We start from the raw sequence: 21934 nt of genomic DNA on the forward strand, positions 1-21934 counted from the left end.
AAAGTGACTGCCTCCCTACCAGAGATACTTTAGTATAGTCTGTTAGCTGTTGCAGGAGGTTTTGTAGTGCCCTGTGGTGCTTGAAAAGTTGAAGCAGGCACTGACTGGAAGAACAGCGAAGGTCACACAAGTGAATTTGACCAGAGTTGAAATTTAGCTTAAACCTTACAGAAATGCTGCAGAACTAAGTGTACTATTTCATAGCTAAGTTATGCCAAATCTCACAGCCAAATTTCACAATCCTGGAAGCTGGAGTTGTGATTTAAAAATAAAAAAGATAGTATAAAATGCTTGTGGAGATTTCACTTGTGGAAGTTTTAGGAAATATTGTCCCAAAGGGAACAATATCTACAAACTCTTCAAATATACTTCAGTATACTTCCTGTGAAACATTCAGTTTATTTCCTTTCCTTGGGATTGGAGTTTGTGCAGATTACTGTTTGCTTTATCATATCCTGACAAATGTTGGGTGGAATGAAATTTGGAGCCCATGTGTTATGTTGACACATTTTAATTTGATTTGGAAGAACCCCCAAAATCTCTTGAGAACCCTACTTCTAAGATTTTAGGGCAGAAGGTCAATGTGCATTTGTAAATGAACATATTTCATCCTGAAAGCAGTTCAGTCAGTGACAGTGCTTGTAGGTAGGTAACTTCAACAGTGAAACAGTGATAGTTTTCTCAGCAGTTTAGAATTAATAGGTGGAAACCAGTTTTATGACATATAATTTCCATTGGTACAAATATAAAGTCCAAGGAAAATGATTGTCCAAAGTGTGTAGTCCAACTTCACTTTTACTTTGGATAAATGAATTAATTTATTGCATCGTTAAAGAATGCTGTATATCCACAAAGGCTAAGTCTTGCAGTGAGCTGCTGATTTCTGTGGGGATACTTGGAAACATGGTAGGAGTCTGCAGTCTCTGGAGGTGCAGATTGAAAAGAGATACACTTGAGGTTTTGGAGACTTGGACTAGCATAATGCGTGTCATGGAAACAAGAGAAGGAAAAGAGATTTTTCTTTCCTTTTGCATGATCCCTGATGCTTTGAGGTTTGGACTGCTTTTTTTCTGGATCTCTTCTTGATGTAGTTGGCATATATTTGATTTAAAAAATAACTTGTCTGAAGATATAAAAGAGAGTAACGATCATCTGGTAGGAAAACCATGAGCATATGCCCTTCCATGTTGAGAAGTTTAATTTGAATAATGTCATTTGTATAAAAATTGATGGCTTAAATAAACAAAATTTTCAGATTTTTTTACTTCAAAGTCATTGTAGGATAACACTTTTGGACAGTTAAAAAGATTAATGGCTATTATTCTGGACTTAATTGCTTTTTGTTCTTTTTTTCTTAATGATTATATTGTTTTTCTGTTTTGGCATTTTGTCTAATGTTTTACTTCAGCATGGCAAACAGTAGATTTGGTCCTATTATCCATTAACTCTTGAAGTACCTGTTACTGCTTGCTGAAGGCAGGTGTCATCACATTAAAACTTACTGTCAAGAGTAATACTGCAGTTTTTTTCCAGGGTGACATGTAAGAACCAATGTCAGGTCAACCTGTTTGTATGAGATCTTAGAAGGGTGTGTAAAATACACACAAAAATGCCCATACACCAGAATCCAAGAGCAAATATACTGCAAAAAACCTAGTAAAATTATTCCAGAGTAAGTGGAAGGGTCAACCATGAAATTGCGTGGCATCTGCTGTTCTAACTGGATCCCTCCAAATAAATCTATGGGGACTGATGGGATTCATCCAAGAATCCTCAGAGAGCTAGCTGGTTTTATTGCAAAACCTCTCTTGACCATTTTTTGAGCAGTCTTGGGAATCTGGAGAGGTCCCAGCTGACTGGAAGCTGGCAAATACTGTCCTAATTTTCAAGAAGAGCAAGAAGGAGAATCCCAGAAACTACAGGCCTGTCAGTCTCATTTCAGTGCCTGGTACCGTTACGGAGAAGATTATTCTGGGAAGTATTGAAAAACATCTGAAAGACAATAGAGACACTGGTCACAGCCAACATGGCTTCATGAGAGGAAAGTCCTACTTATCAAACCTGATTTCCTTCTGTGACAAGGTAACCCACCTAGATGATCAAGGGAAGCCAGTTGATGTAATCTTTTTGGATTTCAGTAAAGCTTTCAATACCGTCTCTCACAGGATCCTTTGGGACAAACTGTCCAGCACACAGCTGGATGAACACATCATGTGGTGGGCAAGCAAGTGGCTCAAGGGTCAAGCACAGAGGGCAATACTGAATGGAGTAACATCAGACTGGTGAGCTGTCACTCGTGGGGTTCCACAGGGCTCCTCCTTAGGCCCTGTGCTCTTCAACATCTTCATAGATTACTTGGATGCAGGACTGGAAGGGAAACTGAGCAAGTTTGCAGGTGACACAAAACTGGGAGGAGCTGTTGTCTCCCTCAAAGGCAGGCAGGCCCTGCAGAGAGACCTCAACAAATCAGAGGGTTGGCCAATCGGCAACCATATCAAGTTCAACAAGGGAAGGTGCTGGATTCTACACCTGGAATGGAGCAACCCTGGCTGTATGTATAGACTGGGGAATGAGATGCTGGAAAGCAGCACTGCAGAAAGGGACCTGGGGTCCTGGTTGATAGCAAGTTGAATGTGAGTCAGCAGTGCCCTGGCAGCCAGGAGGGCCAACCGTGTCCTGGGTGGCATCAGGCAAAGCATCGCCAGCAGGTCAAGGGAGGGGATTTGCCCTGCTCTGCTCTGCACTGATGTGGCCTCACCTTGAATATTGTGTGCAGTTTTGGGCACTGCAACCTAAGAAAGATATTAAGCTGTTAGTGTTAAAAGGAGGGCAACAGAGATGGTGAAGGACCTGGAGGGGAAGCTGTATGAGGAGCGGCTGAGGTCATTTGGTCTGTTCAGCCTGGAGTAAAGGAGACTGAGGAGAGACCTATTGCAGTCTACACTTCCTTGGGAGGGGAAGAGGATGGGTAGACATGATCTCTGTGGTGACTGATGACAGGACCTGAGGGTTGTGTTAGGGGAGATTTAGGTTGGATACTAGAAAGAGTTTCTTCATTCAGAGGGTGGTTGGGCACTGGAGCAGACTGCCTAGGGAAGTGGTCACAGCACCAAGCCTGACAGAGTTCAAGAAGTGTTTGGAAGATACTCTCAGGCACATGGTGTGCCTCTTGTGGATGGTCTTATGCAGAGCCAGGAGTTGGATTTAATGGTCCTTGTGCATCCCTTCCAACTCCATGTATTCTGTGATTCTGTGGCTTGCTGCTGGGGCACATTTTCATCTGTCATGTAGGCCAGTGCGCCTTGTGTATCTTATGATTTTCATCACATAACTCAAGCAGCTTCGTGTTTATGCTGGCTGGAAGTGCAGTAAATGAGGAAAATGATAAAAAGCACCAGAAGAGGTGGCAGTCATACAGTCAGAAACACTGTCCAAAATATGCTTTGCAAATGTGCTTCTGAAAATGGTTTTTCACTCTCATACAGCTGTAGACTGTGTTTTCCCAGGTAAGTTTAAATTGCTTTATGTCCTGACTGACTTATGAAGTCTTTGACACTTCTCAACAGTGAATGTGACCAGCAGAATTCAATTTGCTCTTCACAAGTTCATGCTGTTTCCTTTCCATTATTTATCAACTGCTTCCATTTTGCTAAGATTCCTTGTGTGTTCTGTTTTACTTCTGTCCTGCAAGTTTTGACAGCCTGAAATATATTGATAGAGGTGTTTCAGGCTCTAATTAGTATGCCTTTGAAATAAATATTATAACTTTCTATACAAGCAGCAGTGAAAAGCTGTTGCTTTATTTCAGCGGTATTGAAATGGGGAGTAAGACCATCCAGTTTCATGCACAACCTTCTGGTGGTGTTTCATTAGTTAGTACATAGCATCTCTTTTATTATCATAGGTATTTATTCTGTTCTGATAGCAAAACTAAAGATGCAAATGCTTTTAGAAAACAAACCTAATGTTTTAGTCAGTATAACCATCTGTGATAAAAAGGAAATGAAATACACTTCTTGCAGTGAGTGAAAATATTTTAAACTCCAGGTAGATTTAAATGGTAAATATCTAGACATATTTTGAATTTCACAGTTTCTACAGAAGTGTGTAATTGTAAATACGTTACTACTAGGTGTACTGGCAATTAGCAGCCTACAGTGGATGAAATATTTCTGTTGTGCTCTTGAAGACTTGCTTATATGTGGAGTAAACAGAACTACTATTGATTTTAGTAGCAGGGGGAGGTATGGAGACTGAGAAATGTTCACTTTTTAAAGAGCAACCTATGCCACAGATGACCAACTAGCAACTCTGCTGTTATTTGGTATCCTTGACTTCCTTCCCCCCCCTCCCCCCCCCCAAAAAAAAAGAAAACCTTTTTTAGAGGAAATCCTGTTTATTTGATTTGAGGAAATAATTTTTTCCAGTTATTCTCTTTTGTGTTCTTTCTATTAATGTGTTAGGAAGGGCTGATACTCCTTGGAATTTTGTTTCCTGCCTCTGCAGTTGCTGCTTTTGATACATGAGTAGTTGCCGGTAGTGGCAATACCATCTAAATATCTTTCTTATCAGTAATGGTTTGATTATCAGCTGTTGCAGACGTTTCATGTTCTCTGGCCTCTTCCTGGGAAAGAGCATTTTACATCTATCCTTTTCTCATCTGCCTTTCTTTTACCACAAACCTAATTATCTTAACTGGAGAGCTATTTTTGGGGCAGTAATTTCTGTAAAGACCACAGTCCATTATTCCGACTCATGTCATGGCTTGAGAGCAACTGAAGTGATATTTTAGAGGCACTGCTGCTTGATTTTGCTTGACTTCTTAAAGGAATGTAAAAAGCAGTTAGCGAATCTCTGAAAGTACACTTTTTTCTTTCTCTTCACCCCACCCAACTACTAGCTTTAGCCATTTATTTTTTTACTTCCTTCTGGCCATTTTAATATCCTTTCTCTCCAATTCAATTCACAATCATCTCTCTAATGTAAGCATGTTAACTTAAGCAGCTTTATGTGGAGAATGATTCTCTAGGGCTGGCTGATGGATTAAGTGGCAGTACCTTGGTTGTGAAGCAACCTACATTTGCACATTCTCCAGTCGTTTCCCATTAAAACTTAAATCCTTGTTCTGTTGTGGCACCTTTAAAAAGCAGACCTCTCCCTTACATCTAAATGTTATGAAAACCAGGCATACTGTAACCCAGAACCCTAAGGAATGCTTGATTGAAATAACAGATCAGAAAAGTCTCTTGCTAACATTCCTATGATTATAGATTTACTCAAGTGACAGAAACATGGTGTCAGCTTGCTTTCTGCATATAGCCTAATTTTGGTCAAAAAGCTAACATAGCTCTTAAAGGCTTCACTGATGCAATGTTTGTGGGGATAGATAACTTCTTAAAATGTAACAGTATTCACTGCATTTCTTCTCTCTAGAATTGCTGATTGGGTGGTTGGTCTGGTTCCTGCTGCAGAGTAGAATGTATTCCCTGTTAGTAATCACTGAGATTGAGTGGAGTGAGTAAAGGGAAATAAAGTGACTCCTTCTTAAATCCTCACAGGTAAATAAAAGGACAGTTTTGGTGTAGCAAACTCTGTAGTATCTATCTTGGTTAATATTCTCTTTGTATTTGGATTTCTTTTGTTGGTAAATTGTACCTGGTTTGACATCTCACATATAGGTCTGAGGACACTGCAGGGGAAAAAAAAAGAAAGAAAATAAGAGAAGAAACATCCATGCATTATGATTTACAGTTAACACCCTCCCCCCCACAATCAGAAGTTAGTTTTGAAATGGTGTATTACATCAAGCAGTGAGCACGATGCAGGAGAAAATAACAGCTTGCTTTCATTTTCATGTGACCCAATGACTTGAATAGATGATGTGAACACATAAATCTAAAGTTATTTAACTTAATAATTTGTTCTGATCTTTGTTAGAGGTATTTGAATAAATAAACTGAATGTGAAGGTTCCCCTAATGCTGTTAATCACAAACTTTTCATTTACAATGGAGCTTAGCAAATAAGTAATGAGAGCCCCTTTGGCACAGGAGGCTATTTGCAGGCTTAATACATGTGAAGATACACATGCTAAAAGTTATAGTGCAGTTAACTCCTACGCTGGTGTGTACAAAATGAACATGAGCTGCTTTAAACATAGTTTAAAGCTTCCTGGAATTGTTCCAGGTTCAGATATTGAAGGTCTTTCTATCTCACTGCTGATACTCATGTTTGTTCTCTCTCCCTCCCACCCTCTATACCTTCTTCTCCCTTTGCAGGCAAGGGCAGCTCAAGCATCTCATCCGACGTGAGTTCAAGTACGGATCACACACCCACCAAAGCCCAGAAGAATGCAGCTACCAGTGAAGGTAGGCAGCTGGTACTTATTACCCAGGTCAGGCCTCCCAACAGAATCTTTGTAGTTTTCAGAAGAGGAACCCCTCCTCCTTATTCCTTTTGTGTACATTACCATTGGTCCACTAGAAATTTAAAAACAGTTCTTCCTTTGAACAGTTTTCACTCCTATCTGATGTAGTTTCTGATTTAAGCTTGTGACAAAGGATGGAAGATACTTCTGTGGAATCCAAATATAGAGGGCTGAGAGTAATTTTGCATGTCACTTTTTCAGCAAAGGCTGAAAGATTTTATATAATCTGATTTTTGCAGGGTTTTTTGTAGAATATACTTAATGGAGGTTTTTTAACACAGTAGGTCAATTCTAGGTCAATTATCACTCTCTTTATACTGTGAGCACCATGAAAATATGAGTTGTTTGATCCAAGTTTTTCAAAAAAGTGTATCTATGAACATGAAGAGCTGACACAGCTTTAATTAGATCAACACACCTCACCTACAGTTATTACAGTTGTCACCCACAACTAGATTTTTAATGTCGAGGGGAAGGAGACATCTTCCGTGTCAGTACGATGTTGTACTAACTGGCCTATGAACAGAGAAATGCTGATTCTTCCTTGCTGCCTTCTTATATGTGAATAGGTATGCTCTGTTCAATAGAAGTCTTTTGGCCTTAGTTTTCACAAATGTGTCTTCTAAGGAAGAGAGGAAATAATTATATATATTTTAGTGAGGTAAGCTGAAAGGATTTTTTAGATTTTTTTTTGGTATTTTTATAATGATGGACCTTAACTAGTATTTCTGCTCAAGTCTGTCATGATGATTTTGTTATACTTGGTTGGTTTCAAGTAATAGTTCTGATTTCTTACAATGCTCTCACTAAAAATGAACTTACAAGATGATTGTTCTCAGTCTACCTTTATTTCTTATGGCTAAAAGAAACCATAGACTGTTGAATAGTTCTAGTTTGACAAGTCTTGACTATGACTATAGAATCTGTTCAGCAAAAGCAGTTCATGTAAGTAATAAATGACCACATATAAATCACCAGAGTTTTATTGTTAGGCATGCATAATCCCACACCAAGAATGAATATCTGGTACCTGTGAATCATGAGAGATACTGGTTTACAATCTCTGTTTTTAGAATCTCAGGCAATACATTTAACAATAAATAAAGAAATGGTTAGTAATGTTGAGTAGTAGACTTCATGATTCTCTAAGCCTTTGATTCAAAAGTTTTGAGGTACCTGGAAAAGGTGAATTGCCAAGACACTAAATGAATTTAGGAAATGTATTCTCTGTATGACAGCCAGGAATGAAAAGGGAAAGAAAACACAAAGGAACAGTAGAAATTCAAAGTTAGCATGTAACAATTACTTTAAATTTCTATTCTACTTCAGTCTGTAAAGCATGTTTTTTTCCTTACTCTCAAATCAGATAATGCAAAATAATCCTTTACTAATCTCTAAGATTTATGTTCTTATTGTAGCCCATTGTAGAGCCAGTGGATACCAGTGTTGACCCTGAAATCTTCACTGGTTTGCAGATGAAGAATTCATTAGTGAGGGAGGCTTTAATGCAGACCAGCAGATGCTGTAGTGGACATGTTTTTGTGAGTTCTCATGAAGATTCGGAAAGAGTTCAGGGCTGTGGAATTGTGTATTCTATACCTGGAGGCAATTTCAGATATGATCTGAACATTTCTGTGCCCTAGAAGAGTGGGATTCAATAAACATAATTTTGACAACAGCAGAAGTAGCTTCTTCCTCAGCCAGTGCTACTACTACTTTCCTACAATTATTTTTTTCCTCCTGAGGAATTACTGATGTGGGTCAGTTTAACATAAATTACCTTGATATGGATTGCTGCATAATCGGGTGGATATTTTGAATGTCATAGCCAGGGAGCATAAGAACTCTGTAAAGGCAAGTGAGACCTGAGACATGGAAGTAATGCTGGGGGAGAACCAGCACTGTTGAAACTAGTGCTTTTACTGTAAGGCACATTTATCAGCTGTTATATGTCTGTTTTCTTTACTAATGCTGCCTCTTTTCCGCCATGAACGGTAGACTTATGCTGAGGGAGGATTCAGCTGATCGGAAAGACTCATAACTTCTGCAAGATGACTAGAGTTCTGTGCTTACAAGACTGAATGCTTTTGTACTGTTCAGTTATGGAGTAATGCCAGCTAAGTACACGAGTCTGATTGTGTTAGATGCTGTATGAGCAATGACACTTATGTATTTTGGGGTGTTTGTTTAATGTTGTTTTAACTGTTAGCTAAACTTAACCTATTCCACTCTAGTATTGACTTGCCATGATACAGTAGTATCTGCCCGCCTCAGAGATTGGTAAATGTATCTTGCCTTTCACCATGAGACCAGTTTACTGCAGGGACAGAATGCTTCAATTCTGCCTATACTGCAAATTCATTGCACTGTGTGCTGTCCTATGATCCTGTGAATGCACCATGTGTTGTATGTGGCGAGCTGTGTGCATCAGAGCTATGGAATGAAAAGGTCTATGAAACGTTGCAGATGAACTCTTCTTCTTCTGCGTTGTCATGGGAAATGATCCTAATTGAACAAGTGGTAGACAGCTTCTTTGCATCCTTTGAATTTCTATTGCCAACTGAATTTTTAAGTGCCCAGCTCTGTGAAGAGCATGGAATTTGTTTGGGGCTGCAGGCCTTTCACAGCAAGGTAGGAGCTTTCCAACTTTTCAAACAGACCTAACTCTTTCCATTTCTGCACAGCTTGTCTTATGTTTCTGTAAGGCAGTTGACACAACATTTGTTGAAACTGAATCAATGGAATGCCTTGAAAAAACTAGAAAGGAAATTTGTGGGACTGATTCATTCAAGCTTTATGGTACTCTACAGCAGAGAAGCAGTTGTGCAAAGTACTACTTAGGCAGCTACAGATTCCCAAGGACTGCAAGAAGGTGACAAGCAGGACTCTTACTTGAAAGAGCAAACCATTTCAGGAAGTATCTGACAGCAGCTGTTATCTTGACATCAGTTCAGGCAATCAAATGAACCACACTCTTCATCTTGACTACTGCAACCATGTTGTTTGTAAAGTTTCAGTGCTGTGGTGTTTCTCTATGGAATGGGTGCCAGAAATGAGTAACAAGATGCTCAAAATGACTTATTTGTTCTTCTGGTCTTAGATATGCTGTTAAGGCCACATCAGTTAAATTTCTTGGTGGGAATAGGAGGTGTAGTTATGGCCAAAATAATGGTACCCTGCTTCACACTGTGGATTAAGAGCATCTGTAGAGTTGTGGAATATTTTGTGTTTCAAAGAGACAAAATGTTTGTCATGCTATCAAATGTGCCTGAGTGACCTGCACATCCTCCACCTGAGAAGGACAGGTATGTGTTAGTATCCTTAGCCAAACAAGCTTCACTCAGTGATGCCTTGGAGAGGTGTAGAGGAAAGCACACAGTACCTGGCAGATGACATGCCTTCCTAAATTCAAACTGTGAGATATCAGTGATGCACTTGAGAGGGGTGCAAAGGTGAGGATGTACTGGCGCTGAAACTGGAGTCCAGTTGCTCTTCTTGTGGCCCTCACTTTGTGAACTTCCGTGAAGGGCAGGTGGCAAAAAACAGATGTCTGGTACTCTCTGTAAATCACAGAGTAAGGACTGTAGAGACTATTTGTTTGTCTACAGCTTGGCTCAGAAGGAAGCACGATAGCCTCTGGGTGTGCATGCACACTGATACCTCCACACAGTCTCCTCTTCTGAGGATACGTTTTTCTTTACCTTTGAATATACACCCTGCCTTTTACTTTTCCATTCTTGGACATAGTCTGCAATTCTTTACCCTATCAATCAATTATAGTTAGAAACTTGAGAACACATGAGTTTTTGCTACCCCCCATTGCTCTTCTGGCAAGTGAAAGACTAAATGGATTTTTGTGGGCTATTTAAATGCAATTTGCTAGACACAGTCTCAGCTGGAATATTATTGTCTAGAACTTGATTTAGAAGATTAGACTAAACGACTGTTTTTGTATGGGTTTACCTTAATCAGGGAGTTTTCTTCTAACACTTACCTGCAGGGCGTGGAATGTTATGTCCAAGCTGAATGCTTCATATTAACTTGACTGACTGTTTTTCAAATAAAAAAATCAATCCTGTTTGCACTTCATGTGTAGGCCTGTTAAGCAGTAATCCAGAGGCAGCTTTAAACTGAGAGCTCATGTATGGGCTCCATGTATAAGTTCTAATTTATTTCTCAGTTACTATAAAATCAAATTGAAGTATTAGGCCTGAAGCAAAACACTGTTTTAGCAGAGCAGCTCAGTGCAGAAATATCTCTGAATATATCCCGTTAAATCTTTGTATTTTGAATTTTGCAAAAATACAGTGAAGCCAGCTGCTGTATTCTGAAGAAGTTAAAACTTTATCTGCTTTTAGTGTTGTTGACTTTTAGGGGCCTTCAAGAAGGCCCTGTCTTTTTTTCTGTCTGCAGTACTCTGAGAATTCGAGAGTACACTGCAATATATATTTAGTATGGAGATCAAATGCATTTATTTTGGCAGTACCTATTTGTATGCATCTCAAGAGGAGATTAGTTTAGGTGTGTACTAGAAAAGTCCCCCACTCTAATAGTTATATCCTCCTTTCTGTTTTGTTTGGGCTTTTTAGTGATTCTGGTGGACTTGATGCTGCTGGGTTTATGGTTGTAAGGGTCTTTTCCAACCTAAATGATTCTATGATTCTTGGAGAAGCAAGACCTATAGCCTGGCAGGAATAATTATGTTCATTAAGAGCCATTCCCTCCATTAAATCAGTTGGGGGGGCAACTGTGTGAAAATGTAGCACTTCGAAACTATGTAATGCTTTAATTACTCATGTAAAAATACTACTTTATACCCTGTGCAAGAAGATACTTGGCTAAGATTGGTCAGACTGTGTTTCTGTGGCCATCAGCCATCCTTTTATTGAGGGACCTAGCCAGTGAAGTGTCTATAGAGAAAAATTACTTTTTCCAGAAAAAATTGACTTCTGTATCAGAAATCATTTATCACCGCTCTACTTGGGAATATATATTTCTTGAACACAGATTTATTTGGGTTGTGTGCCTTTCATTTCACCTTACAAGTGAGGGAACAAAGTACATGCTATAGGATATTTTCAGGAAGGATGTAATTCTCTTAATTTCTCTTGGCTTCATAATCACATTCTTTAAAAAGACAGGGTATCTTCTGGATCTCCGAGTAATTCTTTATTTATTCAATTTAAGAGGAGGAGTTCTTGCATTGAAGATGGACACTATGAAAAATTTGGGAAGATGGAACAGGTTCTTTGCTACTCAATGATTTTGGTATTTAAAATTGTTCCTGATAGAGAATCAGCTCAAACTGAGATTCAGGTGATTGCAATACTGATCTTTTTCTGAAGAGAGACAAAAATCTCAGAGAACCAGTTTGCAAATAGACATCCTTTCTGTGTGTTATGATTTACATAAACAGGTAGGTACCTATGTTTAGTATGCTGGAGTTTCACTGAAGCTTTTGAGGGGTTCGTGTACCCTCTTGGGGCACTGAGCTAAGTATTGTGGCAAAAGACTGTTCCTGAAAAGTTTTTCCCCTAGATTTTCTTGATGATCCCTTTGGTGGAAAGAGCTCTTTTGATCCACTTAAGAAATCTTTTCTCACTTTAGTTCTTTACCATTTTTCCTTTCATTTTCTCTTTTACATTAGAAGCTTACTAACCCAGTATCAGAAATGAAAACCTATGAGAGATGTTCTTTCTGGATGAATTTTAAACATGTGTAGTTTCTATTCTTTTGATGGCAGTTCTCTTTCTTTTTATCTCTGTCCTCATGTCTTTGCAGCCTCTCTTATTGGGTATTTGGGCTTTTGGTTCTACGGCTGAAGTACTGTCTGAGTAGGTTTTCTGTACACTAAACTGTGTCTGAAGGTGATATGAATGCCTGAATTTGCCCTTGCTTGCTTGCAACTGGGCAGAGATCCAGTTGGCTTGGAGAGAACTGTGGCTGTTTTGAGTTGGTAGTGAAACTGGAGACCAGGTAAGTTTCCTGGGGTTTTGTGTTACTTTTCTAGCAGGAGAGTTTTATAGAAAAGTGAAATGTTGCACTACTGAATGTGCCAAAACAGAATCATTTGAAGCCAAAAAACCTGGGGAAGAATAAGAGAGGGGTGAGAAGCGTGACAGTCAATAAATCCAAAACTATAAACACTTTGGCAGAATAGACAGAGCTCACTATTTAAATTCCTTTAACCAACATATCTGAATACATATGTAAATATAATCACCTCAAACAGTATGTGGAAGTACGAAGTAGTATAGACATTGCTGTTAGGCACTGGGTTTTTTTTGTGTTTAAGCATATTTTGGTATGCGTTTACTATCTAATAGGCAGTGTTCCTGCAAAACTATTCTGCTAATTATAACAATACAATTGCAATCAGCATTTAAATCAGAGTTCAAATATGAGGCAAAAGTAGTTGGGACATTGGCAAGGTTAAAGCTGCAAATTGAAACCTTACGTTATTCTGGCTAATTTGTACTGAAATGCTGTAGCCAAATGTTTAAGACTTGCCCAAACAATACTAAGAACAAATTGGAAAGGTACATAAAACTGCAGTCTTATTTGATCTGCTGCCTGAAATGTGAGACCTACCAGAGCAAATGCACTTATAGTACAGTTAAAGAGAAATGATCCCAATTTAAAAACCTGGCACTAGCTTTTCTAAGTGAGGTCTGATGCTTGGTGGTAGTGATTACAGCTTATTCAATTACCTGTAAATCTGATTTTAAGGAATCCAAGATCCCAAATGTAATTCTTTGGGTAAAATGCTGTACCAAACTACTTAAATACTGTTATCACAGGAAGGTTCTTACACTTAGCTGTTCCTTCTGTTATTGCCTATGGCAGCAATATAAAGTAGTTTCCCTCTCTGAAAAGTGTAGAGTCATCTTGAAATATCCGTTGATTGCCCAGCATTTTTTAGTCTAAAACCCATCCTTCTTGAATGCTAGACTGTCTCCAAAGATTGCTTGAAGAATATATACAACCTGATAATACATACTGAAATATGTTTGGTTTATCCATTTTTCAGAATTTATGAACTGAGACTAGCAAGTTTGTCCAGATTAGTTGATTGAAATAATGAAATAAAATTGTAACAGCATTTTTTTTTTTTTTACTTTAGCTTGACAATCCCTGTTAAGATGCTGTGGTTTAAGTTTATTGCACAAAATATCCTGCCTTATTTTACTGTATCTTATCTTTTTATGTCAGCTTGTCAAATGACTGCATAATTTTTGACTGATAGTGCCAAAACTAGCAGCATGCTTGAGTAATATCTGCTTAAGAGTTGCTGACTCATTCTGTTCTTGTTTTCTGGCTATGGTACCACAGTGGATGCTACTATGCTTTTTCAAGTTACTCAAGTTTGGCATCTCTGTGTTTCTGCCAGCATTCCTCAGATTTCCTTTGAGAAATATGTACTGAGATTGGCTGATGAAAATGGCAGTTCAAGAATGGATAATTCTTATGCTTAATTCCGACTGCAGGATCATCATTGGTTTAGGCAGTTACAGCAGACTAGGCTGGAAGGAAACATAAACAAAAGTTATGAGCATTGAGTATAATCTGATGATTAGCCATCCACATATTCCTCTAGCCTTAATCAGCTACACTTGAACATATAACTAGTGTGGTGGTGGTATGCCTGATGCATGTTCACCAACTGCACATTGTGATACTTCCTTTCATATTTAAGGGTAGTTTTCATCTTGAACTGTGATGGGTTTGGAAGTTGTATCTCTTGAACCTCGAAGTAAAATTACCATATTAATGGTTTAAATAAAAGATTCCACCACCACCCCCCCCCAGAGTAGATGAAAACAAGTGCTCATAGCCTATCAGCCATACTGAGCTAGGAGATTTCTACTCGCTTACTCTGGCCTCTTGGGTGTACATAGGTTTGTCAGGAGGCAGGCAGGATTTCCTTAGAGATGCATTATAAATGTTTGTTTGTAAGATTTTAGTCAGTTTAAATCAGCTAGTTTGTTAGCCTCCAATGAAGTGAAGTACAGCGACTTTTCATGGACATGTAACCTACCTTTGGTGTGTTTATGCTGCCTTGCAAATGTGAATGCATGGGTGGGAAGAAGTTTGGCTTTACTGGATGACTGTAACCTGTCATGCTGCTTGCAATGAATTAGATATAAATCTCCATTGTAAATTTTTATCAGGGTTACCATAATGAAATTTGGGGTTGTACCAGTTCCTAATCTAGTCTTTAGTGCTTTTGGTTTTGCCTAACATGAAGTCCATTTCTGTCTTGTGTATCCAAGAGAGTGAAATTCTATAGCACTATAAGGTATTCGTTGTTTGTGGAAAGTTTTTTATGTTGTTCATTATAAGTAAATAGTGCTGTGTGGGAATCTCTGAAAGACTAACATTAAGAGATCTCAAGGATTGGGATCTCAAATAGCAGCAAATTCTTCCCAGCTGTGATGTTTGCTTAATCTGAAGGTATTTATATGTTCATGTAGACATGTGTAAGCATTGATTATTTGTTTATTTATTAGACACAATCATGTTCCCCCCACCCTATGAAGATAAACATATATAAGCCATGTCAGACAGGTTTTGTTCTCCTATTTGAGCAATAAAACCTTAGCGTGGCACACCGAGAACTTCAGAAACCGTTCACTGTGCAGAGCAGTCATTCACCTTGATCAATGAAGGACTTGTATAGCAGTTTTCCTTATAGAACAGATATAAATGTTGTCTAAATGATAAAATTGTAATAGGATGCCTTTTGTGGGCTGTGGCTTGGAAAAATATGGCTTTTTGACCTTTCTTTATTGTGGGCTGAGATAAATCATTAGCTTGAACTCTGCTTTCTGAAACCATTATGCTCTCTTACTCTTGCTTTTCTTTTGCTTCTGAAACAAGATTTTAGTAACTTCTTGTAATCTGAGGCAAAATTACAATTCAATCTGATTTTAACTGTGAGTGTATTTTCCTTTTATTGTTTCTGTAGATTTAACTTTCTCAAATTTCTTTTAAACCCTTGTACCTCAGATTCAGTTGTACTACACATTTTCTATCCAGCCTTGCTTTTGTATTTTGAAAGTTTTTGTCATGTAAAGCATGTGACACTAATCAAGAAGCTGATGTGCCTAGTTTTAATGGAAAATTATTCTGCACCTGGCTAAAATTCACAATATTCTGAATATACTTTTGCTATTTCCAGTTAAAAGAACTGACATCAGTAAGTGTCAGTTGGTGCTCTTAATTTGGCAGACTACTTGACAAATACGTTTTGAGGAAAAACAATTCTCAAGGAAGATTTTTCTTTCTTCTGATATGGCATTAGATGAATGATAAATCTGCTTATACTCTTGAATGTTTTGTAAAGATCACTTCTGTTACTGTCTAAATAAGGAAGACAGACTCCTGTAGCATTTACTGGAATCTAAATATTTGCTGGACTATGCTGAGAATGTCACCCCCAGTGAAAGTGTATCCAACTCAAAATAATAGCAGTACCATTCAGTCACTGGGTTCAGATTTCACCGATCATGTTAAATAGCTATTTGGGATGAAGGAGAATTGATATCTACTTATCTTGATGTGTTTTCACTTTCACATACTTTTAATTTTGTTTAGAATGTGGCTTTGTATATAGGAGGAAAAAACCCCAAACAAACACACAAAAAAACCCCCAACCCAAAGCCACACAGGAAATACTCACCCCCACCTAATATTTGCATGTGTTGCTGTGATGATACCAGTTGTTTTTAAAAATATTGCTCATAAGTCTAGGAGGATTCAGAAACAAAGGCAGCAAAACGCAGATTTGGTTCTGCAAAACTACTTGTCATGTTTATTGATAGATGTCCATTTTGAATTAGACAGCAGACAAATGCTGGTGTGAACTGAAAAAACAAAGCTCAGAACTGCTGTAATTTATCTCATGTCCTAATTTCTGTTATTGGTTTTTCTGGTATGGACAGGAGCCTAAAGCCAAAGAAACACAAGGGTGGCCTCTTAAATTTGGTATTAAATTAATGCCAAAACTATTTGATTAACTTTTTATTATCTTTCTTTATGCTTTAACTCAGAACTTTAATTACTTCTAAGCTGCTTATATTTTGAATTTGCTAATTTTGTAGAAATTGGAACATACGATACTAGAGCAACTCCTTATATATCCCTGTCTGAGAGAAAGATCTTTTCTCATTTATCTTGGAAACACAATAAGCGTGGAAGGACAATATGCCATGACCTTGTTGCTATTTAAGGTTGCTGGGTTCTAAATTGAAGCAACCATGTTTAAATATGTGACATTCTGGACTATTTTTAAAGGAAAAATAATAAACTCATAATTAAATAGTAACTAAACTATTTGCCTAAGTGGAGAAAAGAGGACTGTAGTTGGAACTGCAAGCAGTAAAACTAGGTGACAGAAACTGAAAAACATATCATATTATTTGCAAAGTCATTAAAAAAAAAAAAAGAATGTGGTTGAAAGTATGAGTGACCAAACCTTTGTATTCTACTGTCTATTGCTCAATATGATCTACTATGCTTATAAACTTTGCAGACTCAGATACTGTGGAAAGGACAAAGGGTTTCCTTTGGGCCCCTTGTGGAAACTGTCTCTTTGCCTGAATGGTTAGCCAGGTCAGGTCAGAGACGCAAGCATTTTGTTGTAGATGATTTAGTTAACAACAAATGTAATCACAGTGAATATTTGGAATCTGATGTATGCCTGGAAAACCGATGTTACTTGGATAACCAGATAGGCTTCCTTGATCCAAAAGCTGTCATTAACTCTATGTGAAACTTGATGGTATTTATCTTGGGATTGCGAGTGTGATTCTAAAAAATAGTTCACATGTCAGTCTGAAAATGTTGCTTATTGTCTTGAATTAAATTGTACTTTTACTCCAAATTCAAGAATGTCATTAATTTCAAGTTCTAAGAGAGGCCATATTCCTTCAAAGCTTTGAAGGAATTCAGTCAATGTCCAAGGAAGTCATTGAACCTTGCAGATATATCCCATCAAGAAGTTTCCAACTTCTTGAGCTGTTCTTGGAAAGAACTCACACTAGAAAAGAGGCTCTGTAAGGTTTAAAACTTCACCCATTTTCTTAAGAAGCTGTTACTGGACTAAAATAAAAAAGTTATTCCTTTGTTAAAGAGATATAGTAAAATAACATCCCTAGTGTTAGTAATAAACCATTGTGCAAAGCCTCCATGAAAGGAAAATAGCTGAAAATTAGGTGAAAATCTGAGGTATGTTTGTCAGCTCCTTTTAACCTCAGGACCAAGATCATCTTTGATATGAATACACTGCTGTCAGTGATATTTGTCTCCATTTATGTCCCGACACATTTCTCTGTAGCAAGAAAAATGTGTGTATTTTAGGTGCTAAGATGCTATTTGTGTGTTGGGGGTTTATTTATTTGTGTTCGTGTTCATTTACTTGTGTCCAGGAAACTAAATTCAAGATTTGGATGAGCTTCAACTATTCCCATCTGTGCATGTATTGGAATTTTCAAGAAATTTGGCATGGGAGAATGCTAAACTGTGAACATGTTGCCAATCCTCACCTCATTACACACTATATTGCAGTAGTTCGTGGTGTGTATGGGTTTACTCAAAAGCTAGAAAGATTTTGTTGCCTTGGTTGCTTCTTGAAAATTAAACAAGTAACATCAATTTTGTTCTGACTTTGAATATGTTTTAATACTAATGTGGTTCAAATATCCATGGAAAAAATTTGCTTCTCCTTGGATAATCTTTTCAGTTCTGACCCAGTTTTGTGGGCAAATCTTGTGGTCTGTTAATGGCTTGCTCAGCTCAGAATTAGATCTTCTACTAGGCTTGGAAGTGATTAGGCTCCTGTGCTGTTTTATTACCATGCTAGTTTAACTTCCTCGTTTGTACATTATGTTTGTGTTAACTTGATCCAAATGAAGGACACTCCTGCCCCCACATTTTGGGGCATCCTATACAGAACTCTGGAAGGGTGATATGATAATACCTTTGCTTAGCATGTCAGATGCATTTAAGATGATTCTTCTTAGGGAATTGTACAAGTTAGCTGAAGCTTTTGAAGCTATCAGGCAGTGGTCAGACTGACTGCCATTAAACATCTGGAAGTAGCTGAAAAATCAGCATTTTCTCTTTTTCCTTGAGGAAAGAATTGTACACTGATGGAACAAGGCCAGGGAAAACTAGGTGTTTTGCTATGTTGCACCATCTTGTAAATGATGCTGTCTTACACATCCAGAGTAGGATAGCCTTCAGATTCAAGTATTCAAACCACGAATCATTTGATGGCAAAGGCTTAAAAGTAAAAAATAAGTTTTTATATAGATATTGAAATACGTGGTCTTATTCTCTGTGTTGAACATTGCATGTTGTATCTTGTGTTGAAATACTATATAGGAAACTTACAATGGTCTTAAACAGATTTTATCCCCCCCTTCCCCCCCCCTTTTTTTTTAATGAGCTTCTGAAATGTGGAGTTGAACCTGATAACTCCCATTCTCTTGTGTCTAAAATTTTAACTTTAATGGAACAGTCACACTTAGCTCTGGTATTGAGCTTGTGACTGTTGAGTTTCAATGAACTGTGATTTAATTTTTTTGCCACTTCTGCCACAAGTTATTTGGGTTCTATATCATGGAAATGCCAAACTGAATTTTATTTTGGGGAGGGAAGAGACTCCTCAAACTAAAGATACTGAATTTAGACTGGACAAAGGAAACAACGATGACAAAAGATAGCAAAGATAGTAAACCTGAAGTTTAAAAATAAAGCTTCTGTGCTGTATAATATTTAAAAGAGAGGTGTGGGTTTAGGTTTCATATCACTGCTTCGCAGTGATAACAAGACTATAAGGTAAATGTAGGCCATTGCATTCTAGCACTTGTGTTACTTTACAGAAAGCTTCTGGTGGAAGCAACAACATAATCTTGATTAGCTAATATAGAGGTCTAATAAAAGGAACCTTGCCAATTCTAGGTGCATGGAAATCTGGAAATGCCAAAAGATTGGTACACTACTGAAACAGTAATAGGTTTACTTTTTGGATAATTTTGAGTTTGTACACACTGAAGAATCCTTGTGTGCTGGAAAATCCTTGGTACAAGGTCTGTGTCAGGACAAATGGATGATTTTGTTCCAGGCAATAATGCCTTCTTAATGAATAAGTTGGAGCTTATGACTGTACGGATGTACCACAGAACTCAGCTGAGCAGATGTATTTCAGTTGTGTAAAAACATAGGAGTCAGACCAGCAAAATTCTTTTATTTCTGTCTGCTTTCCTGTGGCAATAATACCTCTTTGCATGGCCCTGGTTTTACCATTGTTCTGGCAAGCTTTGGAAGATACCAGTAACCAATGTACTTGAAACCTGTCTGATGATGGAAAGGCCATGGGTTGAAAGACCTGTATGCCTGCCACTGGCTCCTGTGTCACAATGACATCTTGTTTTGCTGAGCACGATGTTCCCTTGGTCACATGGGTGATACCAGACTCCATCCCTCTTAAATTCACCTTCTGGAAATGTCTTGCCTTTTCTTATTCCTACACCAGTCTTCCACTTTCTGAATGTGAGATGAAGCTGTCCTCACTGCCAGCGTGTTATTTTCCTGAACGTGCTTGCCAGGCTGAAATGATATACATCATAGTACATGCTGCTTGCTGCCAAACTTCAGTCGTATATATATTGCTCAAGCTGCAAACTTCCAAAGCAAACACAGGGAGGAAATCAAAATTAAATTAATCCTCTCCAAGGATGTATAAAGTATGGCTGCACCGAGTTTTACGTGTTGAGAGTGAGAGGGACCATCGGTTGTGTGGGAGTCAGAAGCCACTGGTGTGCACAACCCTGTTCTGTTGCATTGCTTGTCTGGCCTGGAGTTGCTTAGTGTGAAGACCTTGATTTTTTTAATCATAGCTAGACAAATGACTTTGCTAAACCATGGTTAATTATAGAACCATAGGTCGTTCTTGGCAGTTTGCATTCATAGGATTAAAGGCAAATGAGTCACCAGTTGCTTTGGAGCCCTCAGAGCTGTTCATGTGCTTCATGTAATACAGTCAAAACTTCTTAAGCTGAGACTGAGCAAAGCTCTGGAGTCTTCAGTTTTGGACACAGTACGAAGGTTAGGTTGGAGACCTACTGTCTGCTCTGCTTGGTTGAGAGGACTGGTTTAGGGACTGTGCTTAGTTCTATTGTACTGCTGGGTTTTGGCTGGCCAGCAGAAGAAATCAGTGATCTTGGAGGCGTTGATGACATGAGGGTTGGAGGTGTGAAGTAGTCACTGATGTCTTTCTCTGAAAAAAACCCACCTACTGGCTATCCTACTCCATTTTCACATGGATGAAAGCAAGGAGTTAGGACTGCCTGCAGGAGATGAAAATTAAATGGAACTGCTTGGCAGAACTTTGTGCAATTGCAAATCAGACTTGAAAGTTATTTCATTAAAAAAAAAAGCCTTTTTTGTTTGTTTGTTTACTTTTCCCTTTTTTTCTGGAACCATGGGCTTTGGGTTTTGATAGTCTCACCTGGAATGAAATTATAGCCCATATTGTACACTTACTCAGAAAGAAATGCCTTAACAAGCAATGGCAGTCGTAAATTAATTAATCTACTTCCACAAGCAAAAAAGTAGGCTTGATTGTGGGAGTAACAACCGTGACTGTTCTTCACCAAATACTGTGCATGGGAAGAATGAAATAAAAACCTTGTTTGTTTTTTCTATAAGCATAAAAAGACTTCAGCATTGTAGATCTAATGTAGAATGCCATCAGTGATCACCATGATCTACCTGGTGTGTGCTCTGAAGCTTATTAAATTATTAGGAGCAGTTAAACTTCTATCTTGGACAATTTAAATGTCTGGTTAAATTGTTTTGAGAAGTAAAGCTGTAACTGAGTAGCTTAATCTTGAGCTGTTGTGGGTGAAAAACCTTGAAAATGAGTACACCACAAGTAGATGAGTTTAGGTGTTGAAAATGTGCTGTTTATCCCTCTAACATAGGGAAAAGCATCTGATTGCAGTCTTGCAATACTATCTGTTACTGAGACTTTGCTATTACTCCCTGTTGTTCAAGCTGATATTTGTGGAGAGTAGTAGAGCTTTTCCAGAAGACCTCCTGTGGTGGGAAGGGACTGGTGTGTTGTCCTGCTGCAAATTATCTGTCCCATCTTTTATAAGCTTAATCTTTGTACAAATCCTGTATGTTTCATTTCCACTGATAGGCAAACAATTTTCCGTGGCTTTCCTGCTAGATATGTCGATTTATGTTACTGGTGAAATGAGTCAGTCATTAATCAAGCAAATAGTGTAGACCGAGAAGGGAGAGTGTAAGAATTATTGTCTGTACTTTTTGATGACTGTACAAGGACTAACTGCTTGCCAAAGCAGTTAACAGAGTTGAAGTAATGTACTGTGAATATCAACTTGTTGATCTGCAGACCTTGAAATTTTTCCATGAAGCACAGAGTCTAGTGAACTTGAGCTTGCTGACAATGGACTTTCTTTTTTTTTCTGATATT

General features: G+C 38.2%; 1 protein-coding gene across 1 annotated transcript in view; it reads left to right on the forward strand.

Annotated features, from left to right (window-relative positions):
* The window catches only part of FBXL7 (F-box and leucine rich repeat protein 7), a 176947-nt gene that overhangs the window by 35768 nt on the left and 119245 nt on the right, over positions 1 to 21934 (forward strand). Inside the window, exon 2 of the mRNA XM_050319658.1 lies at positions 6278 to 6367. Coding sequence (XP_050175615.1) covers positions 6278 to 6367 — 90 coding nt within the window. The remainder of the gene's footprint in view (positions 1 to 6277; positions 6368 to 21934) is intronic.

This window comes from Myiozetetes cayanensis, unplaced genomic scaffold (genome assembly GCF_022539395.1).
Source record: "Myiozetetes cayanensis isolate MyiCay16 unplaced genomic scaffold, myiCay2020 scf1, whole genome shotgun sequence".
Taxonomy (NCBI): Eukaryota; Metazoa; Chordata; class Aves; order Passeriformes; family Tyrannidae; genus Myiozetetes; species Myiozetetes cayanensis.